We start from the raw sequence: 22,559 nt of genomic DNA, 5'->3' as shown, positions 1-22,559 counted from the left end.
CAGTACTTAAGTTGTGTCAACTCTACATCAGTCAGTCATCTGTTGTGCTTTTCAGTTTACCTTGTCGGTAATGTCAAAATGTTAGACATGTGATGATTAACGTCATTTTTTACCATGATTGAAAGAGATTTTGAAAATTACAGTCTTAGCAAAGCCTGCAGTATGCTGGAAAATGTACATGCACTTTCTTTCACAAGCATTTATTTTTATGAGTTGAGAAACGAATCATGCTTTCATAACCTTCTTTATATTTTTATTCAATAACCTTTGTGCCTTTCAACTGTTTTTTAGAGCTGTTTCCACCACAAAATAAGCATTTTCTATGTTCATGGTTGTGGAGTGTAACTGAAAATGCTGCTTCAGGCACTGGAGAGTTAAAGCACTCTCAGTAGCTCGTCATACATGTACCGGTTCTGTCATTCATTCTTTTCCTCCGGAAAATTTTTATCCACCTACTGACTCATTTTTGCATTCACCCACTCACCCATCCACATTATAACAAACACAACTCAGAAAGCATTCGTAAAATAAAAGAATAAAAGTACAAAAAATGAAAATTGCTGCATAGGCATTGGAAGGCATACGCTTGCAATAAGAAATAAGTAAGAGTTAAATATAGCAGTAGACAGCTATCTTGGAATAGTTTGATGCTTAGTCTATACACAATGTATCAATCCCCCCATAAAATCACATTAGCGTTAATATATACTTTTCATAATAATTGAACCAGGAATTCTGGGTCATATTACGAGGACGGTGGTCCATAGGACTGCTATACTTGAGATGGCAGGCCGACTACTGCCACACTGTGGGCCTGCCTGCAGTATTACGAGTTGGGATGTCGGACCACCACAGTACCGCTGTGGCCACCGGGGAACCAGGATCCCGCGATGGTTGCGCAGCAGTCATGGAACTGCAATATGCTGGTGGTGCAAATATGACACTTTACAACGCACGCGTGTCATTACAAAAACATTTTTACATCGCAAAATCCATTACAATGAATGTCGTTACAACGCACAATCCATTACAACACAATTACTATTCTAGGTCCACCGGGGCGTTACTTTGGGGAATGCATTGTAATGGACTATGCGATGTAGTGACATGCGTTGTAATGGATTTCGCGTTGTAAAACATTCATTGTAATGACACGCGTTGTAAAGCGTGCGTTGTAAACAATGTTTCCCGGTGGTGCCGCTGTGACACCGTCAAGCATATTATGAGTTACTTGTCCGTCGCCTCTTTCATGGTGATGAGCCTGCCATGAAAAGGGTGGCAGAGAGGCAACAAAGGGGACCCCAACCGGGCCCCTGTGGCACTCCTGGGTTCTGGGGGTGCATGCGGGTGGCCACATGTTGTGCCCTCCTGGATTTGCACCGCCAGTTCCTGCACTGTGTGGCATGCATAACACACAGTGCAGGAAGGTGGAGTCAGTGCCGTAATGGCAGTGAGCTGCATGTTAGGCTCTACTTTAAGTCTAACAGCCCACCGCTGTGAGACCACCATGGTACCGCCTTTCCGACCAAGATTAAACTCGTAATCCAGCAGGCGGGCGCACCCCAGCTTTCGCGGTCCTCCAGCAGACGGCGCAGTTGTGACCTGCTGCAGGACTGACAATGTCGTAACAAGGCCCTCTGTCTGTCATAACTATTAATAATAAACCGATTAGACCAATGGCATCTCACATAACTTTTACAAATGAACCAATCAGGCACATTGCCCTTATCGTTAGCTTTGCACTACAAGCAACTAAGGCTTTCTGCATTGAGAATAAGCCTTTCTGCAAGGTAAACATGAGGCATGCAGTGGTAAAATTATAAAAGTCCAGTTGGTAAAAACAATATAATAATGTTAATAAGGATTTTCACAGTGGAAATGTTCTAGCCCCATGGGTTGTCAGAGGCTGTACCCAACACCAAACCACTTGCCTAATATGGTAATTTGTGACATTCCATTTAATGAAAAACCTGTCTACAGGTGTTAGCACAGTGTAATATCAATCCACACTAAAAGGCCTTTCACCTTTATTATTAGCTTCTCACAATAAATAAGTCAGGCCTGCTGTCCTAAACTGAGATAATAAAGATATCAGTACTGAATATTGGGTTTTCACCATAACTCAGGCTTACTCTATAGAGCATAGGCTTTCCCAAAAGTCACAAAGTGCAACATAGGCATTGTTTTTCAGGTGAAGCAGTCACATTCTACCCAATCATAAGCTTGTAGAGCAGAAGATCAACATTTGTGCTGAGCCCGAGCCTCACTTTCAGTAGTCCCCTTGGAGCTCTAGTTCTGGTGATGATAGAAGTTATGCTGGCAGCTTCGTTGTCAAACGAAACTTAAAAAGAAAAAAAAAAACTAGGATTTTATATTTTAGAAAAATGTAAAAATATTTCCCGAAGACGTGGATTTTTTAACCTCTAACATTTAGCCCCTTCTGTTTATGCTAGTGCGATAAAGCCCCCTTTGTGTAGCCATGCGCTTTATATTCCGAATAATAATAATAATAATAATAATAATAAAAAAATCCTGGCCATTATGTGGTTTTCTGGATCTTCCTCACGAACTGCCCTTCCAATCTGCAATTTCTACCCTTGTTCAAAATTTCCAAATGGAAAAGACACTTTAATATAGATCACTGCAATTAAATACCTTCAAAAAATGAAAGGCAATGAAAAGAGATTTGTTACGAACCTGAATTATAGAGAGTTAGGCAAATAGAATTATAGAGAGTTAGGCAAATAGGGATTTTTAGAGATCATTAAGCTTTAGGCCATACTCAAAGCCCAGCTAGGTATTCACATTTTAGCATCACATTTAGCATCTAATTGAACATTTTTCATTTTTGTATTCTTATGTGCATTGGTGTTTGCCAGAGTTTTAATGCACTTTGGTGTTAATGCCTTAGCTTGATGTGTGTGAACGTTTTTTTTTAACATTTTTTTTATTTCACAGTACACCCAAAAATAATGCACGTTGTTTAAATAGTAGAGACTATGTACATTTGAGTTTGGTTTTATTGAATGTTCTCTGAAACGAGATTGTGGATGTTTTATGGCACCTTCATTTGATTGACACTTCTGAGCCCTGAATAACATATCAGAGTGTTTTTCATATTTGCCTTCTGAAAGAAGGTCTGTAATATGGAACAGCTGGAATTTGAATTTCCTCTATAGCCTGGTTTGTGTAAAATGCTCATCAGGTTCAAAAGTGCAGGAAGTGAAGATTCCATAAAAATACTCAACATATATTCATAGTTAACAGATGTTAATCTTTGTGTCACAGGTCTGCCTTGTTAGAAGTACTCAGATATAAAATAGTTAATATCAAAGGGACATTGAGTGCCCCTTAAATATCTCGGCCTTAGTTACCCCTCAGGCTGCCGGCTGCCATTTATGATTTTACCCTTTAGCTCTACATTCCTCCATCGTAGAGACGTGGAGAAAATGTTTTACGTTTTTAACTACTTAATTTGAAGTTTTGGATGTGGATGTTAAACAGTTTTTACATTTCGAGCACTTTTTTAGCATGTTAATATGTACAACTTCCTGTCTGGAATATTTATTATTTTCTCATTTGTTCAATAAGACGTGGACATATCAGAAACAATTTCCATGCTTTCCCTACATAAATACTGATGGCAGTCTTTACGCAGATAATGAAATTCAGTAGTGGAACTTGCTTTTAATTGATTTATTCATACGTTTACTTGTCAGCAATGGCAGTAGCAGCACGTCCAGCAGCCTCGGCATCATAGATCTGGAAATTTATCAGGAAAACCAGCCACCTTGCACAATTCTAAAGTAAGTAGCTGTTGTAATGTACAGTTATGCATATTGTTAGTGAATGGATTTATATCATCTTTGCATGTTGTTGTGTATCTCAGTACTTTCCGATTATTTGGCATCTGAGCTCTTTAGCTAGCAGAGCTGGATCCCTGATAGCCAGTTCACAAACGCAGCTCTCCAAGGGAAGGTTGGTTGTTGCACTATGCCCCAGCCTGGGTGAATGTAGGTAATTGAGTTGGGAGGTGAGGGTAGTGCCCATGGTGGTCCTCAATGAGGAAAGTGGATGGTGTGATCTTCTAGTTTTACCTTTGTGTTTGGGACATACACCATGGGAGATCTATCTGGGATGTTTCATAGTGAGGTTTTGGGGCATGTAGTCTTTATCTAGGCCAAAATCCAGCTAGGCTGTGTTATTCCTCAATTTCTTTTTTCAGTTCATACCTCTGAATGAGCTACAAGGCTGGTACCCTTCCATGAAATGTAAATATAAATATGTTAGAACCGTTGTAGAGCGGTATTTGAGTCAACATCTTTTAGGGGTATGGTTGTTTATTCTTCCACTGGAATCTGATTGGCCACTGGGTGCTTGCTTCTTCCTGTATCCTTATATGCAGGGCTCATTAGGTTTCATCAACCATGAACTAATTAGCTTTTTTGTCCTTGTCGCACCACACTTGTGTGCGATAATTTTATTTCTGCTGTAACTATTAAGAGGGTATTCCTCTGTGTGTCATAATGTGTCTCTTTACCAATCAAATTGTGAATCTAGCAATCACAATCCTTCGTGTTTGGAAAAAATATCGATTTACAAATATCGGACACAGAAATTAAATTAAATTAAAGTAAATATTGAACACACAAATATCGTGATACACCAATATCTTTTAGAAGAATATAGTTTTTTTGAGATAAATACCATCGTTGTAAATAATATCAATATTTTTAATATCGTCTTCACTAATTTAGTGGTAACAAAACGTTTTTTAATTATTGTAATGTGTTTTAGTTGATATATTAGTTTTATGTGTTAATATTCTTTCTATAAATGTTATTGATTGTTTTTAAAATGTGGCTTGGAATTTTCAGTGCTTTAGAATATTTGATTAATTTTAAACAAACATTTATAGAGTCGTAGTGGGTTTTTGGGTTTGTGGGGAGATGGAATGGGAAGTTAATTAGTATTTATTATGTATTTTATGCAATACTGATTCATTTTCATTAAATGTTATTTGCAGGCTGTTAGGTTTGTAGGGTATAGGGCTTGAAGTTAATTAAGTAATAATTAATTAACAATTATTATTCATTGTTAATGAATTATTTAATACATTTTTAATAACTACATTTATGGAATACCTATTTAATTTACTTATATTGTAGTTAATTAAGTAATAATGATTAATGTATTATTAATTGTTAATTATTTAATTGATGTTTAATTATTTAAAATATGGAATACTGATTCATTTTACTTATATTTTAGTTGTGGGATGCCAGGTTTCGTAGTAGTATTGGGTAAGAAGTTATTTTAGTAATAATGAATAAACAAATAATTATTGTATGGTCATTAATTAGTTAATTTATATTAACTATGTGAGTTATGAAATAATTATGTTTTTTAGTTATATGTTAAGTACGGCAGCTAGGTTTGTTGGTGTCTAGGGTTGGAAGTTAATTAGGTATCAATTACCAATTAATTATTAATTGTTAATTCATTATTTAATTATTTTAAATATGTAAGTTATGGAATTGTTATGTGTGTGAATGGAAGTATTTTCCGTACTCCAGCTCAGCATGTAGTGGGAATAGTAAAATCAGCCTCTTCGCAGTTAACACTTTCCCTACTGTTGCGCTGTTTTAAATGGGAATAGTAAATTTCACGCTTCCAAAAACCAACACGTTCCCTACCGTTGCGATGCTTTCAGGGGAACAGCACATTTAGCCCATCCAAAGTCCAGTGCTTTCTCTACTGTTGCTTAGACTGGAGTGGGAATAGCAAGTTTCACCCATCCGAAGTCCAACACTTTCCCTACTGTTCACTGACTGGAGTAGAAATAATAAATCTAAATCCTCAGAAGTCCAACACTTTCCCACTTATTGCGGAGACTGGAGTGGGAATAGTATATTTTATATTCTTAGACTCCAATAGTTTTAATAATATTAGTAAAATAGATTTTAGAGGATAAATTGTTTTATTTTTTATATTTTGTAATTGTTTTGAATATAAATGGATATGTATATGTAGATACTTATGTATGTATGTGTTTATATATATATATATATATATATCTTCAATCCTCCACATGCGGGTAAAGCCGCCGCCTACCAGAACAATGGGTGTGTCGGCAGAAATGGACTGCCCAATTCCTTGGTCCTTCAAAATATTGCAATTTCCTCTCTCGGCAGCACGCTGCAAGGATTGACGACACTCTGTTCCGGCCTCAAAGTATTTTATTGGGTCAGCTTCTAGGACGTGTTTCGCCTGACCGGCAGGCTTGTTCACCAATAGTTTATTCTTTGTCAAACAGCCATTTTTAACCATCATGTGCAACCAAAACGTCACGTGGTGTGACTACAAACATAGTGTAATAGAAGACAGACTCGTAGTTTGCATGTCGACAGTCTCCGTGAAATACCTGATATTATTGCAGTAGGCAAAATTAATTGTATAACCTCTGCAATTACTATAGAGTAAAACTCTCACAGCATTTTAAATCATTAATGCGGAGGAAAGGGGTGAAAACATGGGTATTAATACATTTCCTACTTTCAATTAACTTTATTGTTCCACTCGTTTGAGGATCGCTTTCAAATTTGCTAAGCGCTCCTTAAAATGAAACCCAAGTGGGTGAATTTTAAACCCTGCACTCGCACAATCCTCCAAGGAGTTATCCTTGCAATGTTAAAATAGAAAATTCGTCCAGCTTCCATGCCGATCAAGCGCCGTGATTGTCTCAACAATTATGTAATGGGCTTAAATCTCAGAATTGAAAATCCTTCCCTAATGGGAATGCCACAGGAATCACGGCATCTCCCGCTTATTTCCATTGATTGTCCAAACAGTCCCTCCAAGTGCAGCGCTGTACTCAGACTGTCACTTGACCCCAATTCAGGGGTCCTCAGATCTTCTGTAAACATGAGCCTGCCTATATATATATATAATATATATATATATATATATATATATATATATATATATATATATATATATATATATATATATATATATATATATATATATCCACAAAGTTAAAAACTCCTTCTGGATCTCCGCGACCCGTGAAAGGTGGCGTGCACGCCGGCGGAGTAATGCTGACAAAATTATGCTCTCTTGTGTCCAAAATCCATGAAACACGCTCTCAGGACAAAACGAGGTAGTCACCAACTCCAAACAGTGCTGTTTATTTCACAACGCGTTTCGCCGAACAACGGCTTGATCACGTGAAAAAATGCTGAGAAAACATTGGCTTATAACATAGTGTCTGCATGGACATAAACAGAGGACTGACGCATTGTGGTAAGTTACTCCACACAATATATATGTCTGACTGTAGATGCAAAATTGCGTATTGTCCCATATTTTCATGAACACTCCTAATGTAAACAATAAATTGTAAATCATAAACTCTGTCTCTGTTGCAAAAATAACATAGAACAAACTCATATCCAAAACATTGTTGTAAATAAATGTCTCGAAATGAACGAAGGTTACAAAAATAGAATCAGTTCCACATAAAATTATGCGAGACTCGTTGCATGTAATCCAAATACATTTTCATGGTGCATGTCGTTCAATCCGAACCTACTTGCCAAACATGCCGTAGCTCCTCCCCTTCTCACACAAGATGCGTGTCGAACGGCTTGTAAGCTCACAATGTCAATAAGATAAAATAAAATCACGGTAAACAACCCACATTGCGGGTAGAGAGTTCTTGTTGGCAAGTGCCCAAGAGTTCCAAACTAGTCCATAGCCACAGAGACACACAAAGAAAGGGGTGTGGGTAATGGCAAGTGCCCAAATACCAAAAATTACAAGTTACCGTCCATCAGTCTGTCAAACTTTCCAGCATAGAAGTGCCCATGTGATAATGAGACAGAGAAGGGGAGAAATCCCGTGAAGTGAAGTGCCGATAGAATGGGCCCCCTCTCTTGCTCCTGAAACATAAACAAATACATAAAATGATTAAAAACATATAATCGATATCAGAGTACATCAATCCCTATATTTGTTAGACATAGGACTAAAAGCATCTTTAAGGTATGGAAGAATAACGAAGAGACATATGTATGTTATACAGATTCAAATTAATTCTTTAAATGCACAGCTAATTCCTCGTCTTGATTCAGGCCTCCAAGGACCTTACTCTGGAACTCAATAATTAATCTCGACTCCCTCTGGCGCAGTTTAAGAACTCTGTTACACCCCCTCGGGTTCTTAGATATCTGTTCCAAAATGATGAAACTCAAGTTCTTAATATTAGAGAAATGTTGTTCTCTAAAATGTCGTGCAACCGGATATTTGGGGTCAAAATTAGTAATGGCTCTGGTATGTTCCAGAATCCGTTTTTTTGCCATACAGGTTGTGCTGCCAATGTACCATTTGTTGCATGTGCAAACAATTGCATAAACAACAAACGTGGAACTGCATGTAAGAAAATACATGATTTTCTTGTTGACTCCATTATACGTGACTTCTTTACAAGTTTTGCTGTTCGCACAGGCCTTGCAATGCCCACAAGGAAAGAAACCCTCTAGACCTTGCATGTTCGCAGCAGGATACGTTGTAATATCGCTGCGAACTAGCATGTCCCTGATGCTCCTCCCGCGTCTATATGTAATGCTAGGTCTATTGGGTAATTCTTTCCCGATGACATTATCTGTTTTAAGTACGTCCCAATTCTTTGTTATTATTTTCTTAATGGCTTGGGAATCAGTACTGTAGGTGAGGATGAGTCTCGTAACATCCTCTCCTTTATCAACTTCGTTGGGTTTGTCACAGATAGTGTCAGATCTTTTGATGGTGTTCGCTCTCTCCCTGGGTTTTTTGAGCACCCAGTTGGGATATCCTCTTGTTTTGAATCTGCTCAGAATGGTTTCACTTTCTTCCATATATGCACTCTCATTATTGCAATTGCGCTTGGCCCTCAGCAGTTCCCCAAACGGAATACTCCATTTAAGATTGTCTGGATGACTGCTGAGGGCATGCAACATGCTGTTCCCAGCAGTTGCTTTGCGGAAAAGTTGTGTGCGCACCTTGTTGTTCACAATCTCAATTTTGACATCTAGATATTCTATGTCTGTCCTACTTTTGGTGCCACTGAGAAAAATATTCAAGGCATTCTGGTTAAGTCTGTCAATGAAAATGTCCGCTTCCTCCATGGTACCCCTCCATACAATAAAGAGGTCATCAATGTACCTCAGCCACATTGATATCCTTTCAAAATCTTGTTGGAGAGTAGGATCTGAACGAATGTCTTTTTCCCATTTTCCAAGGAACAAATTGGCAAAGCTAGGTGAAAAAAATTAGCCCATGGCAGAGCCGCTGACCTGTCTAAATAGCTCGCCATTGAACAGAAAGATGTTATTCTTTAAGCAGTATTTAACCATGTCCAAAATCATGCGTGTATGTTCCCTATACTTTATAGGCCTCTCTTTAAGAAATTCCCCACATGCTTCTAAACCTTGGTCGTGGTCAATTATGGTGTAAAGGCTCTGAACATCCAGGGTTATCAGTACACAACCTGCCTCCCACTGTAAATTTTCGATCTTTTAAAAAAAATCTTTGGTGTCTCTCACGTAACTATCCAATTTCATGACAAACTCCCTCAGGAAGTGGTCGATATATTTGGATACTTTTTCAGATACACTACCTCGTGAGGACACTATGGGTCTCCCTGGAGGTCTAGTGGCATTTTTGTGTATCTTGGGCAGTAGAATTGGATATTTGCACAGATACAGCAGCTAAAACCAATTTCAAAGAAAAGTCCAGTTTTGTACCTATTTTGCCTCATGATAACATTGACACCTTTCATGAGTGTGTCAATAAAAGCCTCAACGAACTTAGACAAAAACAACAAAAACATAGGAAGAAAAGGGATTCCAATATGACCTACAAACAGAGACAGGCTATCAAATCCCTGATGGAGGATGACACGGTGATTATTCGCCCCGCCGACAAAGGGGGTAACATTGTCCTCCTGGACAAAGAAATGTATATTGAAGAGGCGATGAGACAATTATGTGACATGAGTTTTTACGAACCTAAAGAAATGAAATGTTACCATGACAGTATTACTGTTTTGTGGGATTCTTTGTTTGAATGGAAGGATAAGGGTATTTTAACATGGGAGGAGTTTGAATACTTGAAATGTGATTATCCAGTTCTCCCGGTGCTCTACCTACTGCCCAAGATACACAAAAATGCCACTAGACCTCCAGGGAGACCCATAGTGTCCTCACGAGGTAGTGTATCTGAAAAAGTATCCAAATATATCGACCACTTCCTGAGGGAGTTTGTCATGAAATTGGATAGTTACGTGAGAGACACCAAAGATTTTTTGAAAAAGATCGAAAATTTACAGTGGGAGGCGGGTTGTGTACTGATAACCCTGGATGTTCAGAGCCTTTACACCATAATTGACCACGACCAAGGTTTAGAAGCGTGTGAGGAATTTCTTAAAGAGAGGCCTATAAAGTATAGGGAACATACACGCATGATTTTGGACATGGTTAAATACTGCTTAAAGAATAACATCTTTCTGTTCAATGGCGAGCTATTTAGACAGGTCAGCGGCTCTGCCATGGGCTCATGTTTTTCACCTAGCTTTGCCAATTTGTTCCTTGGCAAATGGGAAAAAGACATTCGTTCAGATCCTACTCTCCAACAAGATTTTGAAAGGATATCAATGTGGCTGAGGTACATTGATGACCTCTTCATTTTATGGAGGGGTACCATGGAGGAAGTGGACATTTTCATTGACAGACTTAACCAGAATGCCTTGAATATTGTTCTCAGTGGCACCAAAAGTAGGACAGACATAGAATATCTAGATGTCAAATTTGAGATTGTGAACAACAAGGTGCGCACAAAACTTTTTCGCAAAGCAACTGCTGGGAACAGCATATTGCATGCCCTCAGCAGTCATCCAGACAATCTTAAATGGAGTATTCCGTTTGGGGAACTGCTGAGGGCCAAGCACAATTGCAATAATGAGAGTGCATATATGGAAGAAAGTGAAACCATTCTGAGCAGATTCAAAACACGAAGATATCCCAACTGGGTGCTCAAAAAACCCAGGGAGAGAGCGAACACCATCAAAAGATCTGACACCATCTGTGACAAACCCAACGAAGTTGATAAAGGAGAGGATGTTACGAGACTCATCCTCACCTACAGTACTGATTCCCAAGCCATTAAGAAAATAATAACAAAGAATTGGGACGTACTTAAAACAGATAATGTCATCGGGAAAGAATTACCCAATAGACCTAGCATTACATATAGACGCGGGAGGAGCATCAGGGACATGCTAGTTCACAGCGATATTACAACGTATCATGCTGCGAACATGCAAGGTCTAGAGGGTTTCTTTCCTTGTGGGCATTGCAAGGCCTGTGCGAACAGCAAATCTTGTAAAGAAGTCACGTATAATGGAGTCAACAAGAAAATCATGTCTTTTCTTACATGCAGTTCCACGTTTGTTGTTTATGCAATTGTTTGCACATGCAACAAATGGTACATTGGCAGCACAACCTGTATGGCGAAAAAACGGATTCTGGAACATACCAGAGCCATTACTAATTTTGACCCCAAATATCCGGTTGCACGACATTTTAGAGAACAACATTTCTCTAATATTAAGAACTTGAGTTTCATCATTTTGGAACAGATATCTAAGAACCCGAGGGGGGGTAACAGAGTTCTTAAACTGCGCCAGAGGGAGTCGAGATTAAATATTGAGTTCCAGAGTAAGGTCCCTGGAGGCCTGAATCAAGACGAGGAATTAGCCGTGCATTTAAAGAATTAATTTGAATCTGTATAACATACATATGTCTCTTCTTTATTCTTCCATACCTTAAAGATGCTTTTAGTCCTATGTCTAACAAATATAGGGATTGATGTACTCTGATATCGATTATATGTTTTTAATCATTTTATGTATTTGTTTATTTTTCAGGAGCAAGAAGGGGGGCCCATTCTATCGGCACTTCACTTCACGGGACTTCTCCCCTTCTCTGTCTCCTTATCACATGGGCACTTCTATGCTGGAAAGTTTGGCAGACTGATGGACGGTAACTTGTAATTTTTGGTATTTGGGCACTTGCCATTACCCACACTCCTTTCTTTGTGTGTCTCTGTGGCTATGGACTAGTTTGGAACTCTTGGGCACTTGCCAACAAGAACTCTCTACCCGCAATGTGGGTTGTTTACCGTGATTTTATTTTATCTTATTGACATTGTGAGCTTACAAGCCGTTCCACACGCATCTTGTCTGAGAAGGGGAGGAGCTACGGCATGTTTGGCAAGTAGGTTCGGATTGAACGACATGCACCATGAAAATGTATTTGGATTACATGCAACGAGTCTCGCATAATTTTATGTGGAACTGATTCTATTTTTGGCACCTTCGTTCATTTCGAGACATTTATTTACAACGATGTTTTGGATATGAGTTTGTTCTATGTTATTTTTGCAACAGAGACAGAGTTTATGATTTACAATTTATTGTTTACATTAGGAGTGTTCATGAAAATATGGGACAATACGCAATTTTGCATCTACAGTCAGACATATATATTGTGTGGAGTAACTTACCACAATGCGTCAGTCCTCTGATTAATTCCATGCAGACACTATGTTATAAGCCAATGTTTTCTCAGCATTTTTTCACGTGATCAAGCCGTTGTTCGGCGAAACGCGTTGTGAAATAAACAGCACTGTTTGGAGTTGGTGACTACCTCGTTTTGTCCTGAGAGCGTGTTTCATGGATTTTGGACACAAGAGAGCATATATATACATGGAACAAAACTGAGGTATATATATATATATATATATATATATATATATATATATATATATATATATATATATATATATATATATATATATATATATATATATATATATATATATATATATATATATATATATATAAATCCACAGTCCTGAGTACCAGCAACACCGCACAGGCACAAAACAGGCACGGACCACAAGCGAGGATTTTTCAAAAAATAAAGTGCTTTATTCCAAGGATGGAGACAGCAACATGACGCGTTTCGTCCGGGGAGCGGATACTTTTTTGATATATATATACATGTATATATATCCACGCTTCCCAGACTCTTAAGTTTTTCACAAAACAGAGTACAGCACTCACGGGGAAACTTCGTAAGTTATTTATTCAACAGACGCGTTTCTGAAATGCCTTCGTTACTGACGAAGGAATTTCCGAAACACGTTTGGTGAATAAATAACTTACAAACTTTCCCCGTGAGTGCTGTACTCTTTTTTGTGAAAATCTTTAGAGCCTGGGAAGCGTGGATATTGCGCGGGGCACCGCCGCGTGGAAGAACCCGCCTGAGAGTGACCCGGTGTTCTGGTGCATAACGGTAGCGTTTTATATATATATATATATATATATACACCAAAGTCGCTTCCGTCTTGAAACAACAGGGGACACAGCAGCTCTTTGCACAGGTAGGTTTATTTTGTCTTTGGCATGACGCGTTTCTGCATACTGCCTTCCTCAGATGCCAAACAAAATATTACTCTTTAAACAATGGAGTTAGGTCCTGGGATATACAGTGGGTTGGACCTTCAGTATACTATGAAATACAAAATTACCCCCTGTATCATTTCTTTTATGACTCAACATTTGAGTGACACAAACTAGTCACAATACAGCTTGTGAGGTATCATTTATTTATACCTTCTTATTTTATTATTTTTTCAATCTTTTTCAATTTCATTAATGTCTAAGAAAAACACTGTGACAAACAAATACACCACAATTTAACATATATATATACAATTTCAAAACACATCTATATACAACCTGCAAATCGAATTTCCTTTTCGTCAACAGACATTTATTGCGATTAGAGTTATTGAATAACACCAATGACAATGCTATGCAGCATCTGCCTGAACAGTCCACTACCTATGAACCAATGTAATACAACAAAAAATAAATTCTAGAAAAAGCAATAATTATACAAAGAATAAATTTAGAAAAAGCAAAGAAAAAGCAATTTTGCGAAGACCACAACTGAATTTATTGGTCAACTGGACATTCAAAGTACATATTTTTCAAATGCCGACGCGTTTCAAACCCTGTCACTTCAATTGTTGGGTTCTCATCAGGGCTCTTTCGTTTATAATTGTCTGATTCCAGCCTTTGCCGGTCCAAGGGCTCACTTGGTAAGTAATCGTTCAGCTTACATACTTCCTGGGAGTGTCTTCAGGTTAATGTGGACACCTCTTGGTACTTCGTGCTTGTTCTGTTGTCGGTAATTGAACTCGGTTTATGCAACCTTCAACTCCGGGAAGGCAGATTCACCGTTCTTAACCACAGGCTCTTGGGCTAGAATTAATCTCGAGCGCCATTCTGGGCCATCGTACTGGGATCTCATATGAGGCTCACGATGAGGTGGTTCGCCAGTGAATTCGTGTTCACGACAAGGACGCGGAGCGCCAGGTTTTCATTTACTGGGCGAGAATCTGGCAGACGGAAGCAGCCCAACTTAAACACTGCAGCACAAGCGGCAAATTAGAACAATACTGAAAAAAGGCGGCGCCCAGTAAATGAAAACCTGGCGCTCCGCGGCCTTGTCGTGAACACGAATTCACTGGCGAACCACCTCATCGTGAGCCTCATATGAGATCCCAGTACGATGGCCCAGAATGGCGCTCGAGATTAATTCTAGCCCAAGAGCCTGTGGTTAAGAACGGTGAATCTGCCTTCCCGGAGTTGAAGGTTGCATAAACCGAGTTCAATTACCGACAAAAGAACAAGCACGAAGTACCAAGAGGTGTCCACATTAACCTGAAGACACTCCCAGGAAGTATGTAAGCTGAACGATTACTTACCAAGTGAGCCCTTGGACCGGCAAAGGCTGGAAATCAGACAATTATAAACGAAAGAGCCCTGATGAGAACCCAACAATTGAAGTGACAGGGTTTGAAACGCGCCGGCATTTGAAAAATATGTACTTTGAATGTCCAGTTGACCAATGAATTCAGTTGTGGTCTTCGCAAAATTGCTTTTTCTTTGCTTTTTCTAAATTTATTCTTTGTTGAATTATTGCTTTTTCTAGAATTTATTTTTTGTTGTATTACATTGGTTCATAGGTAGTGGACTGTTCAGGCAGATGCTGCATAGCATTGTCATTGGTGTTATTCAATAACTCTAATCGCAATAAATGTCTGTTGACGAAAAGGAAATTCGATTTGCAGGTTGTATATAGATGTGTTTTGAAATTGTATATATATATGTTAAATTGTGGTGTATTTGTTTGTCACAGTGTTTTTCTTAGACATTAATGAAATTGAAAAAGATTGAAAAAATAATAAAATAAGAAGGTATAAATAAATGATACCTCACAAACTGTATTGTGACTAGTTTGTGTCACTCAAAAGTTGAGTCATAAAAGAAATGATACAGGGGGTAATTTTGTATTTCATAGTAAACAAAATATTACAGCGCTCTACGGCAGCTCCCAATTTAAATGCTGCGTGCATATCTCTCATTGGAGGAAACCAGATGGTGTTCAGGAACTACCAGTCCCAGCATCCCATTCGGTGGACTATAGATATATATGCTAAAGAAACAAAGGTTACAGGGACGTTATAGTTAGGAAATAGAATTTAGAAAAACCTTAGAAATGCACTGAAAAAAACAAATGTTACAGGGACAATATAGTTAGACTCAGATTTTACACACACAAAGCAACTGAAATTCAGCAGCTATGTTTACCTGAGCCAACTATAACTTACGCCCCTCAATACACCGCTTATGACCTTACACATTACATCACTCATAGTCAGTGACATCACTGATGATAATGACAGATAACATCTTAAATTACATCACTTATTCCAAATTTGATGTAATTCCATCCAGCAGTTCGGGCTGTTGTTGTGCCTAAAATCTCTATGGGAATTTACATATGAAACACACGGTTTTTGCCCCCCTCACACCCATTTTCTCAGTCACTGCTTGATGTATCACCTAAAACCTTTCCATGCACAATGTAGATAAAGTGGGACACTTACTAGGGAACATTTTGTGAAGATTCGTCAAACGGCACAAAAGTTATAAGCAAGTCAAAAAAGCTTTTCTTATGGAAACCAAGGGCCTTCGATCTTTTTGATTGTAATTGTTTTCAATTCCCAAATTGTTTATAGTTACAACTGTTCTGTTTCCACTTGATCTTGCCTAAAGGTAGACTGTCCATTGTTCTGTCAACTGGGGCAGACAACTGTTGGTATTTAATTGCATCTGCTGCCTGAACACACAGGAGATGCATGCATTTTGTATGCTTCTAATGCTGTTAGTGCATGTTTTAGCTCTTTTGCTTTCTAATAATGTGTAACTGATCGGGCTCAGGAGTCTGTTTCACCCTATATACAAAGCGGTTCGTTTAATTTTAACAGCATGAAAATGATGTCAAGATAGAACTCCTAAATTTTTACTAGAAACTCACGTGCTTGCTTGATCAGTGGATAAAAGAGAACAGTCAATTAATTATCATATCCTAGAGTATGACCTAACTAATCTCATAGCTGCCACCATCACGGACACATTGCCAACCAAACCTAGACAGCCTGGTATTAGGGAGCCTATTTATGACCCGGTTTGCATTACTCTTGTGCCTCGCGCAACGTGACGCAATGGTGACAGAAACCTTATATGTGATTTATGAAACCACTCAAGGGCACTTTGTGTACCCCCAAGTGGCTCTAAAAATCTGGAGTAAGGCAACACAGTGCAAATTGGTGTGTTGTCTTACTCTGTCCTGGGAAGGCGTTCATTGGCCATTGCGTAGGTGTTCCCACAACGCCCATGGTTTTTGATTCATTCCCTGATTTACCAGAAGTGGGAAACCTAGAAATGCACCCAAAAAATATTTCTTCTCAGGTGAGACTTCTTTATTTCTCCTCTGTACTTCTTTCCATGTGTGATGCATTTTGCTGCACACATGGATTGTTGTTGTTTAGGAAGATGTCTCTTCCTGCACAAAACTACCCTGCATGCAAAGGAGGCACCCTTGCACCATGATGCAAGTGAGCCTGCATTTATGCTTGGTTGTCAAAAGGGTGATAGTGCAAGGGAAAGACAGGAATGCACCATATTGACTTAAATACAGTGCATTCCTGCCCTTTCCCTGTCAAGCAGTGCAGCACAGCAAGCTGCATGAAAAGTTTGTAAACTGGCCCCTAGGTTTTTTCTCCTTAAGTGCAACCATTTCACCCACAAATGAAATCAAAAGCTCTCATACTCTCCCACCTGGGTGTTTTCTGTGCCCTCCTGCACAGCTTTCCAGCCTCAACACTGGCCCCTTCTAGGGCATCCTACCTGCAGCAGAGTACCATATTATATGCCCCCCCCTTGAAGGAACTCTACTAGCTCAATTTATCTACCAGCGCCATCTTTCAAAACTAGGTGCATCACCAAAAAAAACATCACAACTGGTACATCTGCCTACCTGGAGCACATGCATCATCATCTCATGGCTCTAAGCACCCCTGCAGGCAGGCTTTAATCTGGCAAGGGATGAATAAGTACAAAAAAGAGAAGCACACAACAACAGATCTCCACCTGTCCACCTAGGGTCTGGAATAATATCCCTGTAGTAATCAGGACTACCTCAGCTTTGTTCCAATTTAGGAAAGAGCTGAAAACACACCTCTTTAAGGAATTCGACATTGTGATTCTATAACACTGCACAAACCAGCTACCACTAACACATGTTGACTGTATCTTTGCCTTTTACACTTTTACACTGTATAGTGCTTCAAGGCCTTTCAGCTATGTTTGCGCTATATAACAACTACCACATACATTCACAAATGTGTGTTACGGAAACCTGCTGGACAGAGAATTGCATATCATTAATTGATGGCATTGTGCCTTCCAATTTAAAAGTTTTATGGCAAGACAGCAATTTAAAAGAGATAGAAATTAAGTGATTGCCATTTACACGATTATACAGATTGTAAAGGTTTCATGCTCCCGATTACATGGAGTTGAAACTTTTAAATTATTGTTTCTATATTTAAACACATTTAAGATTGATATTAACTTATTATAAGGTCCACCAAATGTGTCCAACATTTTTTGAATGTTTAGATGACCCTATGTGATTTCAGGTGATTTTAATTTCTATTTTTAAAAAACGCACATCTTCTGTGATCACATTTTTAATAATATGTCAGCAGTAACTTAATATAGGAAGGAAAAGGCCTTTCCAATTCTGCTGAATTGATTATTGATTTAATTTTAGTGTTTTAGGTCAGTTGCATCACCTCTTGTACTAGAGTGGTCTGATCATTTTTATTGCTCTTAACAATGTATGTCCATTGCAACGTACTGGATAGAAAAATATTTCCAATGCTAAGAATAAAGCTGAAGAACATTTACAAATATTTGATTCCCTTGTATATTCTAATGCTTCCTCTGCAGAAGTGACACACTCTCATAGGCTTGTCGATCCCTTTACGTACCTGTTTTTTGATACAGTTCAGGAATCCTGAGCATAATTGCTTCAGAACCCTTTTGTGACACCTAAATGGATTATTTATGTGTTCGTTTTACTATCGTTATGTGAAAATCTGCTCCTTTAGAAGATGATGATTTCCTTAGCTTTCATCTAATGAGGCCTCAGGTTCTTGATCAAGTCCCAGCCAACAAAAGAATCTGCTATGAACAAAAGAAGAGCTTGCACCTCTGCTGTGGAACTTTATTCATTTGTCCCTCATTTCTTGCAGTGTGCCACGTTAACTAAAATCATCAGTTATGGACCTTTATTTTTTTTTTAAATGATTTAAATTCTGCAGACTAATTTTATTGTTGCCATTCTTGGATAAATTACTGGAGAGTGCAGTTACACACTTTTTTTTTTCCATAGGTAGAGCCACCTGACGCGATCAAATGCTTTTTCTGCGTCGAGGAGGATCAAGGCGACTCCTCTTCCCCCAGCAGCATAGGCCTCAAACAGCGAGATTGCTCTTCTAACATGGTCCGCCGTTCCTCGACCAGGGATAAACCCATGCTGCCAGTGGGAGACGAGCCCACCAATAACCCTCCCCAACCGCATGGCCAGGATCTTGGCATACAACTTATTGTCAGAATTGATCAAAGATATGGGCCTATATGACCCAGGGTTTTCCTTCGGCTTTCCTTTTTTATGGAAGACTACGATGTTAGTATCTTTCCATGTTTCCGGGATCTTACCCGTGCCTATAATGCCATTAAATAGATCCGTCAGTATTGGACCCAGCTCTCCCGAGAGACACTTGTACATCTTGAGAGGGATGCCATCGGGCCCAGCAGCCTTACCAGCAGCCAGGTCAGATAACGCCTCACGGATCTCGTCCCCCATTATATTCAGCTCCAATTTTTCTCTTTCCGTTGGTCCCAGTTTAGGCCCCTTATCTGGATATCTACCAGTTGGGCACGTCCCACCCGTTTCCTCCTTATACAAGGTTTCATAGAAATTCGCGAAGACTGAGAGGATGCCCTGGGGTTCCACCACATCACATCCATTCTCGCGGATGCTTGTTATTATATTCTTGGTGTAATCTTGTCTGATCCTTAGTGCTAATTCCTTGCCAGCCTGCTCTCCAGTCTCATACACCCTCCTCTTATATGTCCAATATTCCGCTGCCGCCTTTTCTGCAAAATGTTTTGGTAGTTCTGCTTTAATTAGAGAGATGTTGGTTTGGCTCTCTCTACCTTCCCTTCCTTAGGTTATATCTTGGCAGTGTTGTTCTTCTGCCTTACCTAAATGTCCCAAAAGCTTGACCCTGGTGGCTTGTTCTTTTTTCCTGACCTGAGCAGAATAACTGATAACCTCCCCCCTCAATACTGCTTTAAATGAATCCCACACACAATTCCTTGATGCGCTATAACGATTGGCATCAAAGAATTTGCGGGCCCATTTTTGCATATTTTCGACAAACTGTACATCGGTCAGAAGCTTCCGATTGAATGTCCAAGCCCTACGATTCCTAATTAGCCCCATACCATTGTATATAATTGCCAGCGGGTTATGATCCGAGAGGACCTTAGGAAGTTTCCTAATACTGATCTTGCTAATTTCTGTAGATGATATTAAGAAATAATCCAGTTTGCTATACCTCTGGTGGGGGCAAGAAAAGTATGTATAGCCTGGATCTCTAGGTTCCTTTGCCCCCCAGACATCAATTAAACCATGCGACAACATCATAGACCGGAGAGCCATGAATACCCTTGGTTTTCTACCAGCATATGAACTTACCACAGAAAGATCCGTGGAAATATTAAAATCACCACAAACCAGTATGGGAATCGGCCATGATGACAGTTCCTCTTCCAGAATTTCGAAAACCTCTGGGTCGTCCTGATTTGAGCCATATATGCCACAGATAGTAAGACCACACTCCAATTCCGCCAGGGCCCATCCACCAAATGCGTCAGATTTAGCCCGTTTTACCTCCCCCAGAAAAGGTTTCCCCAGAATCACTACCCCCCTTACTGTTGACGTTTGGGTGGAACATGCCAAAATATTGAACCCTCCGACCCTCAGCAGCTGCCTCTTCGCCCATGGTAGATGGGTTTCCTGAAGCCACAATATATCTACAGATTCAGTCTTCACAAACTGTGCCAATTTTGCTCTCTTCCTCCAATCGTTTAACCCCCCTATATTTATTGAATATACGTTAAGGTTTGCCATGCTTTTTGCTAGAGAAAAACCTTACTTTCAGCTAAAAATCATAATAATAAAAAAAGCTTTTTCCATAACAAGTTTACCATTTCCCAAGAACACCAGAACTGCAAAAAACATTGTACCACAAATTCTCATTTTATTCTGCTTTTTGCCCCCCTTACCCTCCCCACCCGGGCCCCCCCCCTGAAGAATCCTCCCTCCTCCACCCCCCGCCCTTCTTATCCCCCCTCCCACTGGAAGCACTCAGACCTTGGTCTGAGCTAATGATGGTTGTGTGCAGCAGCATGGAGCATAGGCGCAGCAATTTCTTATACCACAACAATCATATAAACCGTATCTTAGGATATCATTACCTCCCCCAACCTGTCCCCCCTAGGAAACGCACCAAGAACAAAACAAAATCCCACTTTTGAACCGATCAATTCAGATAAATAGGACATCAAACACCGAAAATATTCAGATTTTTAGGCCCCTTGCCAGACTTAATACTCCACCAGTCAGACTTCTTTGAATCATAGAGAGTCCAGAAACTCCTTTGCCTTAACTCCTGACGAAAAGTATATAGTCTTCCCATCTTTCAGTATCTTGAGCTGCGCTGGATTTACTAAATAAACCTGAATGTGCTTGTCCTGAAAGGGCTTAATCAACTGACGGAGTCTCCACCGCCTCTCCACTGTCGCGTGACAGAAGTCTGATCTTACAAAGAAAGAAACCCCCTCACTGGATCTTTTTGCATCGGGGCGAGCTTTTTCCGATATGATCTGCCGAAGGACATAGTTACCAAAAAATATCAAGACTGCCCTAGGTTTATCATCGCTTCCAGCTCCCCGGCGAGCTCTAAATGGAGTACGATGAATTCTCTGCATTTCCGCAGCCCAGTTCCACTCAGATAGTTCCGGGAATGCTTTTTTGAACAGGTTGATCATAAAGACCCTAATATCTGACCCCTCTGCCCCTTCCGGAACTCCTAGGACTCGGAGGTTATTGCGCCTCAACCGATTCTCCATGTTCTCCAGTTTCCACTGGATGTCGACAACCTGAGCACACTGGAAGTCTACCTTGGAAGATGCTGCTGCGGCTTCTGCTTCGGTAGCCACAATCCGTTCCTCCAAATTAGTGACTCTGTCCCCTACATTGGTGCATGCCTTAGAGAGTTTTCTAACAGCACCCTGCATCTTACGCATTGCTGCCTGTGACTTACGAGTGTCCTGCCTAGCTTCTTCTCTATGCGTAAGGATGGTCTTTTATATGACATCCAACAATGGAGGGTACGATGATGGAGCCTCGGTGTTAGGGTTTCCCTGTAGGGGCGTAGCTGAAGAGTGATCCCAGGTCAAATCCCGCATCTGATGTACACGGGTCTCTTCCTGACCACCAGGTCTTTTGGCCGTATTGGGGGGGTCCCGTTCTAAATCACTGTCACTATCAGAATCCAGATTGCTCCCTTCCTGGGAGCTCCTCTCCTCATCGGACCATTCTGCATCCTCTGTCACCGAGAAGAAGCACTCACTACTATCTTTCTCTCTCTCTTGCTCCTTACGCCTTCATCCATGAGAGTGAGCTGAGCTAGTGGGCACATTAACGTAATTTCTTTCTCCTTCCCTTTAGCCGTGCCCCCTTCAGTCATCAGACCTTGTCCCGAGGCCTCCTCCAGCTGATCATTCCGCAGTTCAGGCACGCAGACAGAGTGTACAGGAGATGAAACAGTTTCGGTTATCCCCCCATTAACAAATACAGCCCCATCGAGTTGTTCATCAGTACCTGTACCTGTAGTCACCGGGGTCCCTGAGGCTGTCTCTTGCCCCCTTGCCTCAGCCTGCTCCTTTGCCCGCGCAGCAATTG

At 40.0% G+C, this 22,559-nt stretch overlaps 1 protein-coding gene across 1 annotated transcript in view; it reads left to right on the top strand.

Annotated features, from left to right (window-relative positions):
* SPHKAP (SPHK1 interactor, AKAP domain containing) overlaps nucleotides 1–22,559 on the top strand; it is a 974,320-nt gene that overhangs the window by 848,352 nt on the left and 103,409 nt on the right. Inside the window, exon 8 of the mRNA XM_078665525.1 lies at nucleotides 3,720–3,806. Within this exon, the coding sequence (XP_078521651.1) occupies nucleotides 3,720–3,806 (87 nt within the window). The remainder of the gene's footprint in view (nucleotides 1–3,719; nucleotides 3,807–22,559) is intronic.

This window comes from Lissotriton helveticus, chromosome 11 (assembly GCF_964261635.1).
Source record: "Lissotriton helveticus chromosome 11, aLisHel1.1, whole genome shotgun sequence".
Lineage (NCBI taxonomy): Eukaryota > Metazoa > Chordata > Amphibia > Caudata > Salamandridae > Lissotriton > Lissotriton helveticus.
Note: the sequence above shows the minus strand (reverse complement) of the source record. Positions and strands in the feature narration are given on the sequence as shown.